Genomic DNA, 8,995 nt, shown 5'->3' with positions numbered 1-8,995 from the left:
CTGTCAATGCCGTGATTGGCTGCGCAGCGTGATTGCATCGTAACCAATGATTGGCTGAACGCCTTTGCAGTGCGTTCACTGCGCTGGCTGGATAGGGTTGTGGAAATCGACTACTTTAGAGGGAACATTGGTCAGGGGGGTGGAGAGAAAAAAATCTTTGATTGTAAAGCTTTTATTGGAATCAAATCTGCAGCTTATGTAAAGATTGTCTCTCTCACACACACACCAAAGCAATCAGGAACTCTGCATTCATCCCAATCCAGACACCCTCTCCCCAACCCCGAAAATAAAGATGCTTCTCAATATACACCGGGAGAAATATACATAATGGGGAAGCTGGTTTGCAATGCATTGTGGGGAAACATCGCTCACAGTTTGCATGGTTTCATACGTCCTCGGCAGTGAAGGCTGACCTCTACATATCAAAAGTCACGTTTCCTATACAGAACACATACAAAAACATTCACATTGTCAAGCAGAAAACACTACCAAGAACTGGATTGCCTATCTATCCGTCCTGCATACCCGTCGGAATGGCTCTTATATGGTCGCCAACCTGTGGAAAATGGATTTCACAGAAAGCGTGGCCCCAATCACATGTCGCCACGGTCACTGTAACGGTGTCACAAGATCCCCAGCCACCGCCAAAGCGTGACGGGCAAAAATACAACGTCGTCATTCTTTGCCTTTTTCACGGTCTCCATTGGCAGAAAACACACAGCAAAAAAGAAGAAAAAAAAAAAAACAGGTCGCTCAATTACAGTGATGGGAGAAGAAAAACTCCCGTATCTACAGCGCTTTTTACACTGGTTAGCTTTTCCACGTTTACATGGGATGCATGGACAGTATGCATATTCCGAGCCTATTCCTACATTTTGAAGACGCCGTGGCTGACGTCCGAGGCGGCTTTGCTATGACATGAATTCCGTTTAAAAATGAATGAATAAAGCGTCAACAGCAGGATTGGAACGCAGAAATGTCTTTTTTTTTTTGATCAACTCGTGAAGAATGATAGAGTAGGCTTTTTGGCGATGATGCTTTTCCTGCAAGTTTGACAGGATTTTTTGTTGTTGTCGGCCATGTGGTTTTCCTTGGCCTCGGCGAGGGTTTTTAACAAAACTGGTAGTTGTTGGCCTTGATTAAAGGCTCCTCCTCCTCCTCCTCCTCCTCCTCTTCCTCGGAGTCACAGGACTGGTCGCAGGGTCCGTCGCGGCGCTTGGGCCGGTCACGCTCGTCGGCTTCCGTGACCTGCCGGAGATCTCCAACCGCCTCTTGTTGTTCCCCCTTCGTCTTCTCCTCCTCCTCCTCATCCTCCCTCCTCTCCCTCTCCTCCTCCTCCTCCACCTCCTCCTTCTCTCGCTCCACGTTCTGGTAAATGAGCTGTGGGAGCAACACAATGACTTGAAAGTCAAGAAAGACCAAAGAGATGGGCACATTTGTCGGTCCGGAAGAAAACGCTCAGACGGCGTGCCATTTCAAAGAAGAAGGGAGTAATGGCATGGGATCGACAGCAGGCGTGATTAGATGGGGCCAATTGCTTTGCCTGGATGGGTCACGGTGGCCGGCCGTACATTTTGTAGCTTGGGGTGGCCTCCCGAGGTCAAGTTGCGATGGCGGCTCACCTGTTCCAGCTCCTCTTGTCGGCCCAGTTGCCTTTGGATCAGCCGAGTGATTTTGCTGAAAGTGGGCCGTTGGGTGGGCTCCAGATTCCAGCACGTCTTCATGATGTGGTAGCTGACACAATATTTGGACAAAACAGGGATGGTCACTTTTAAAGTCGAGCAGCGGCGTTGCACATTCAACAAAAAGGGATTGTTCACGGACGTGGGTGGCTTTTCCATGTGCTCACATCACAAAAAGCCATTGTGTCAGGTTTGGGTCAAATCATCAATATTTCAAAGGAAAAAGATCATAAAGAAGGGGCCTCTCTCTAATTTGGGGTGTCTTTGTGAGTCAAATGCGTTTCAAATGGCCGACGCAGTCCGGCAGGGAGCCTCAATGCAGCTTCCATTTCAAGCTGAACTTACAAGGAAATGTTGACACGCTTAGACAAGAGACACTTGTTCCCCGTCTGAGTGTGTTTTTTTTTTTTTTTTTTTTTTTCGCCGGCGTGACATAGCGCTTCCACGGCCCACCAGCACGATGGTCATGTGGCTAAGAGGCGGAACCAAGGCGGAACCAAGGCGGAACCCGGCCGGGCCTGACTCACGCAAGGACAGACGACTTTTGGGAACTGATTCACATCCAGTCTCTGTCGTTTCCGTGGCAAAATTATTTGGGGTCGCTGCAAATGAGTGCACCGGCTGGCTGGCTGGCCGGCTGGCCGGCTGGCTCACTGGATAGGAAAACATTTGTTTGTGATTGTCTTACATCTCCGGTGGGGCAAAGTCTGGCTGACACATCTGATAGCCCCGTTTCAGCATCTTGTAGAACTTGGAGTCCACTCCCATGCTGGGATAAGGGCTCTGACCTAAAAGGAGCACCAATGATCCAGGAAGGTCAACAACAACAACAACAACAAAAGACAATAGATGTCTATTTGTCTCCAATTGATTGTGATTACAGCTGTAGCAAAACATTGAAAGAATGGCCATACTTTTGATTGGCAAAAAAAGTTATCCTGGGGGTTTTTAAGACCCAACTTTGCACTGAATGTGAATACGACGTCTTCTCACCCACCCAGAGAGAAAATCTCCCAGAGGAGGATTCCGTAGGACCAGACGTCACTTTGAACCGTGTACACGCACTCAAAGATGCTCTCCGGCGCCATCCATTTGACGGGTAAACGGGCCTGTCAACACACACATGGCGCGTTCCATGGGTACGTAAGCACGTGGGCGGGCGGGCGGGCGGGCGGGCGAGCGGGTGCTCACGTTGCCCTTCACCACGTAATTGGAGTCGTTCATGATGTCCCGGGCCAGGCCAAAGTCGCAGATCTTGGCCACTCGGTGGTCCGTCAAAAGCACGTTTCGAGCGGCCACGTCTCGGTGGATGCACTGCGCACAACAAATGCCCACGGCCTTTTTCATGTGGGAACACCTTCACAAAGAGGATTTCGCCGCCTTGCCCAATCCCGTCGTGAACAGAGTGAAAGGGGGAAAAAAATACAAACTCACATTCTTGGCAGCCAAAAAGTCCAAGCCTTGAGCCACTTGATAAGAAAAGCTCAACATGTCGTCCAAGTCCAAAGGCCATTCACCACGCTCCACGTGCACGCCGCCTAGACACAAGTCCCGTCGTGTTAGCCACTCGAGCCGTCAACGTGCATTTTTTTGTTTTGGACCCGCCGTCCGAAAAGTAGGCCGAGCGGCAACGTTACTCGGAGGCGGCTCCCCGTTTGGCAGCTGGCACGCTCTCATCTCCAAGTAGCTACTGGACGAAGCGCTGGAGATCCCGCTGTCGCTGCGGTCGGGAGAAGACGGTCCATTTGGTGGACATTTCAAAGCGCGTCTGGTGCCGTACCTTCTTATGAAAAGTTTCCGATTGCCCACGTTCTTGTAGTCGCTGGCGTTCTCCGTTAGCGTGGCCATATTTGTGACAGAGCACCGGAAGGTTTCCGCCTTCTGGCGAAGGAAGTTGAGGAGGTCGCCCAGGCTGCAGTACTCGGTGATGACCAGGACGGGCCCTGCCGAGGGACCCCATCAATCGGCAATCGGGTCCGCGGAAAAACGCCGGCGTGGCTCCCGCCCCCTCCTCCCCCGCCGGTTACCTCCATAGGTGCAAGCCCCCAGTAGATTGACAATGTTGCTGTGATGTCCCAGGTGACTCAGGATCTTCAGTTCCGACATCAGAGCTTCTCGTTCATCCGAGTGGGCGCTGGCTTGAAGGGGGAAAGGACGCATTTGGCAACTTTACTTTGTCTCCGGGGCGGAAGAAAGAAAACTGCATGGCCACGCGGGGAGACGGCCACCTTTTAGCATTTTCACGGCCACGCGCATCACGTTGTCTTGCTGTCCCAGGCCAATGGCGGTGGCCTCCACCACTTTTCCAAAAGCTCCCGCGCCCAAGATCTTGCCTGCAAATGGGATTTTCTTTAGGCCCACCCAATTGCCCCCTTCAGCCCGTCATCATTTAGGCCGAGGATGGCCAAAGCTAAAAGGGGGGGGGGGGGGGGGCAACGCTCGGAGGCGCCGGAAAACTAAAGAGGAGATGGAGCTCCAACTTTTGGGTCCGCGTGTACCACGGGCTTTTAGAATGTTGACATTTGACAATTTTCAGATCTCCAACCTACGGGGAGGGTTTAAAAAAACATGCTACCGACCCAGCTTGAGTTTGTCCCGCGGGAACTCCCATTTGTCGTTGTAGGGCAGTTGCGACGGGTCGACGAAGGTGTAGTTGTTTCCGTCTCTGGCGTCGATGATCTTCCAACGGATCTCGTACCTGGGTTTCTGGTTAACGTGGGAGAGGGTGGGAGAGCGTGGGAGAGAGTGGGAGAGCGTGGGAGAGCGTGGGAGAGCGTGGGAGAGCGTGGGAGAGCGTGGGAGAGCGTGGGAGAGCGTTATTTGCTTGAGCCACGTCTCATCTTTTTTTTCATTTTTCCTTTTGTACCTGCTTATATTTGTAAAAGAGAAAAACCAGAAGCAGAAGGAGGATGGACAGGATGCCCGCAGATCCGGTCAAGGTGGAGGTGAAGAGTTTGTCTACGTGGGAAGATCAGAAAGAAAGTGGGTCTGATGATGATGATGATGATGACGATGATGATGATGATGATGATGATGATGATGATGATGATGTTCAGCAAAATAAATCCAAAGCCTTGACATTTGACAAGGGCCATTAGGGTGGGCCACTCACCAGAAACTTCCATGGCGAAGGTGTCGCTGCTGACTCCCACCAGGTTAAAGGCCACGCACTCCACCGTCATCCTCCGGCTGGAGGGTCCCACGGTCAGAACGCTCTCCACCGCCACGGCGCCGTACTCTTCCCTCTGGACCTCCACCGTCTGAGCTTGCAGGGGCGTGGCCAGTTGCATCCCCGTATTGCTTTCGTTACACCTGCCGCCGTGCAGGTGACAAGTTACATATCGAACTAGAAACAGTGTCGTTGGAAGGGGGGGGTGGGGGGGGTGGGGGGGGGGGTGGTCCCTTTGATTTAGGTTCGGTCATTAACGATCGTGTAATGATACGGACACGAGAAAAGCCTCGTTTGTCCCGGGATAGCAAAAAATCCAAGTCACAAAGCGCCAAACAAAAACGTAAATACATTTCTTGGATCTGTTACGAGTAGAATGTGATGTCTCTACTAGAGAAAGAGTTGCGGAACCAATTCATTTGCTAAACAGAGGTGGCACTATACTAAAGTCAAGAGTCAGAAGGCAATTTGGAATATTATCCACAGCTCTCTGCTTGTCCATTTTTTTTTTCCAAAACAACATTCCTTTCAAATGGACGCACCCCTAGCGCTCATTCCCACCAAGTCCCAGTAATACATCATGTGGCATTACTTTTTTTCCTGTTTGGACACTCACGTGGGACGTATCCCGAAACATTGGTACCAGATGATCCGGGGGGCCGGATAGCCAAAGGACGTGCAAGTCAGCGTGGTGACGTTTTCCCATCGCACCGTGGCGACCGGTCTCTCTGCCGTTGAGGAGAAAAACACTGGCCGTCAACATAAAGCGCATCGGGAGCGGCCGGTTCAAGCGGAGCGCTCCACCGCCTCACTTACGATACATCTGGACTTGGAAGGTGACGGAAGCGTTGGCCAAATGGCTCCTGGCCGTAAAGGTGTACTGGCCTTGCTCCCGGGAATTCATTCTCTTCAATTGCAAGGTGGCGTGATATCTGATGGGGAGGTAAGGGGGGAGGGGGGGGGGGGGGCGGGGGCAATATAATGCACGGCTCACCCATCTGGACAATCGACCGAGGGAAAGCCGTGCCGAGTCACCTGTTATTATAGCGGACCAGTTTGTTCTCCTGAGCGGACGTGCCGGGAGACGTGGGCGTTTTCCAGCTGTGCTCCACAATCTGAGGGTAGGCCTCCACCAGCACCATCAGCTCCAGGTCTTCGCCCTCGTTGACCTCGATGGCCAGGCCCTTGTGGCTCAGCTTGGGGGGAAGTTGCGGCAACAGGCGGACGTACGGCTTGTCTGCCACAATTCATTCCCCCACGCTAGTCGTCACTACCCGGACCGGAGGCTCGGGCTCGGAGGGACGGAACATTCTTACCCACAACCAGCAAGTAGGTGGTGGAACTGTTCAAGCCCGCCTCGTTGGTGCCCACGCAGGAAATGTTGCCGGTGTCTGCCAGGTCCACGGCGGGGAGGGTGAAGATGCTCTGAATATCCAGCCGGTTTTCCCCACTGGAGCGGACCCTCTCTTGGATGGTGGGTTTCTGAAGAAAAAAAAAGAGAACAAGACTTTGAAGAGGACACCTTTTTTCACCAAGTGCAGTCAGGCACTTGTTGTTTTCAAAGCTGCACACAAAGCGGCCCCCAGAGCACCGCTTTCTCCCACCCCCGGATTGATCAGACTGTACGGACCGATTTGGTGGTGTAGATCCAGGTGACGTTGTAGTTGAAGTTGGGATTGTGGGTGGAGCAGCCAATCTTGACTTCCTCCCCGGCGATACGGATGTATTCGTCCGTCTCCAAAAAGACGTAAGGAGGGAAGCGCAGCTCTAGAGAAGGCCCGGAAGGCCCGGAAGGCCCGGACGGTTATTAAAAATAAGCCGCCGCGGCTACGGAGCCAACGCACGCACGCGGCGGGCGAGCCAGGCGGCGCTCTTCTCACTCTGGATGACGTTGATGGAGAAGGCTTTGGAGGTGCGCTCCACTCCGTCCACTTTGGCCGTGCACACGTAGTCGGCGTTGAAGCTGGGGTGGAGGCCGTGGATGAGGATGCCGCGATGGCGATAGACGGTGAAATTCATCCCCGGCGGTACGCTGGTGCCGTTCTCCATGCGCAGACTCATGTCGGTGGCGCCCGGGTCGGTCAGGAGGCACGGCAGTAGGTAAACTTCGCCCTCTTTTTTCACCACCCTCAGCAAAGTGCTGCTGGTCCAGAAGAGGCGGTTGGGGTCTGGCCAGGGGAAAGAAGCAAGGGATGGGGGGGAATTGAGCCCAAGGCCTAGGCCGCTCGGCCGCGTAGACGGGCTCACCTTTGACAAAGACGTGAACCCACGAGGTGAGATTTCGATGCGACGTCCCGCCCACGTAGTAACACTTGTAGGTGCCGGTGAACTCGGCCGAGGGGCGCAACACCTTCAGGGTGCAGACGTTGCCTTTGCCCCGGGACGTGTAGCGCTTGTGTTTGGCCAGCCTGGGTTGCCAGTTGACCGGCGCGTCGCCCTCGCACTTGAGATCCAGAGGGGTCCCGGATTTGACCACCACCTCGCTACCCGACACCAGCCTGGAGTTTAATCGGATGGCCGGACGCCTCCACTCGGCTGGGAGAGCACAGTTGGACAAGACATTTTGTTCATTCCAAGTCCAATCGCAATGGAGTGGGGATCTTGTGCTTTTAAACAGGAATGTTTTAAAAAACAAAAACAACAACTCCATTTCAAGAGAAACGCTCTTCCTTTCCCAGGAAAACTTGTGCAGTGGAACGCAAAACCAATCGAGTGGGTCGGAATGAGGCCGACATCATAGAGGCGCTTGTGTGCTAATGCTATAAACATGAAATTGCAATTAGGAGTGGAGCGCCTCACAATCCCATTCACCCTATTTTCTGCTCCACACTACAAATGGCACATTTTTCATAGTTTGGCTGCCACTAATATTCATGCGTGATTTGGATGGGTTTTTTTTTTTTTTTTTGAGAGCAGTCCATCAGGCTTCCAGTTTTACAGCACAACCACTAAATCAAAAGGCAAGATTCCGGAAAGACGTGGTCAGGTAGCGTATCATTTCTTCAATTGTCAATCTTACCCGAGGCCACGGTGACTCCAAATCCCAGCAGTAGAGTGAGGAGAGACGGCATCCCGAATGGTCTCCAAAGCAGCGATTCCATGAGGACGTGCGTGAGCGAGTTGGACGCCGCGGCGCTCTTTCCGACTCTGCAAAGTGCCAGTCGGGCAAAGCACATCAAAAGCAGAAATTTGACTCATCGCTCTTCCAAACTTGTTTTTTTTTTTTTCTTCTTTTTTTTTTTTCGTGTATTTTCCGTCACGTGCCAACAAGTGTCCAATCTTAAAGGAAGTCTCTCTTCCTAACTGTGGTGGTGTGCGAAAATTGGGTAACCCGAACCCCTAACCCGTTGACAACACAATTGGACAAGTTGCTGTATTCCATAACCTAAATATGAGAAATATCTTAATTCTCTCTTCATGTTCAATATTAGCAGCATTTGTTAAAAAAAAAGTTTTGATCCTTTTTGTGTCAAAACATCATCAGTAATATAGAGTTAGTAGAGGAATTAAAATGTAGTTAGAGAACAAGTACAACTACTGACTGAAACAAAAACATTTGAAAAGCAAGACCAAGTCCACATATTTAAGTATAGCTCATTTGTGCTTAAATTCACATTAAAAGTGGACAAACATTTACGGTATTTTTTTTTCCATTTCTAATTATTTGACCTATGAGCGCAGGGTTGATTGGGGTTCCCCCCAAAAAATGCTAAAGTACACAAAAATAGAAGAGCAAGCTTTAGAAAAAAAAAGAAGTAACTGTCTTTTCCAATGGGGTCCATCCATTTCCATAAATAGAAGTTTAGTTAAAGGACATAAAGATTCCCCCTTGTAGCCGTGTTGACATCCTCTCTGGCCAAAATAATACAAAAAAAAAAATGACTCACTTGTAGTGGTTTCTTAGCAGAGAAGATGGCCAAAATGCAAGTCTCCAAGTTTGCGCATCAGGAGTGTCCTTCTTCTCCTCCTCCTTCTCCTTTTCCTCCGCCACTCATGTATCACAACAAAAAAACAAGCAGTGGGCCAAGACAAGTGGACGGCGCGGCCGCGCGAGGGGCGGTTCCGCAAATGAGGCCGGGCCAATTAGCGCGCCGTCTCCCCGTCGGCCGGAGACGGCGTGACCGATCCGGACGGCGGCCCGCGG

General features: G+C 51.6%; 1 protein-coding gene across 1 annotated transcript; it reads right to left on the bottom strand.

Annotated features, from left to right (window-relative positions):
- Nucleotides 1-137: 137 nt before the first annotated feature.
- Nucleotides 138-8,928, bottom strand: csf1ra (colony stimulating factor 1 receptor, a). Its single transcript, XM_077732794.1, has 22 exons — nt 8,739-8,928; nt 7,871-7,998; nt 7,099-7,386; nt 6,732-7,019; nt 6,482-6,618; nt 6,168-6,333; nt 5,887-6,088; nt 5,668-5,783; nt 5,468-5,579; nt 4,795-4,994; nt 4,549-4,640; nt 4,262-4,388; nt 3,911-4,015; nt 3,710-3,820; nt 3,463-3,625; nt 3,320-3,402; nt 3,117-3,220; nt 2,874-2,996; nt 2,680-2,791; nt 2,371-2,470; nt 1,623-1,734; nt 138-1,380 (listed from the first exon to the last, which is right to left on the bottom strand). The coding sequence occupies exons 2-22, from the start codon at nt 7,950-7,952 to the stop codon at nt 1,111-1,113; spliced, it is 3,093 nt and encodes a 1,030-aa protein (XP_077588920.1). The 5' UTR covers nt 7,953-7,998; nt 8,739-8,928; the 3' UTR covers nt 138-1,110.
- Nucleotides 8,929-8,995: the final 67 nt, after the last annotated feature.

Source organism: Stigmatopora nigra, chromosome 14, assembly GCF_051989575.1.
Source record: "Stigmatopora nigra isolate UIUO_SnigA chromosome 14, RoL_Snig_1.1, whole genome shotgun sequence".
In the NCBI taxonomy this organism is placed as follows: Eukaryota; Metazoa; Chordata; class Actinopteri; order Syngnathiformes; family Syngnathidae; genus Stigmatopora; species Stigmatopora nigra.
The sequence above is the reverse complement of the archived record's forward strand: the minus strand, read 5'-3'. Positions and strand labels throughout refer to the sequence as shown.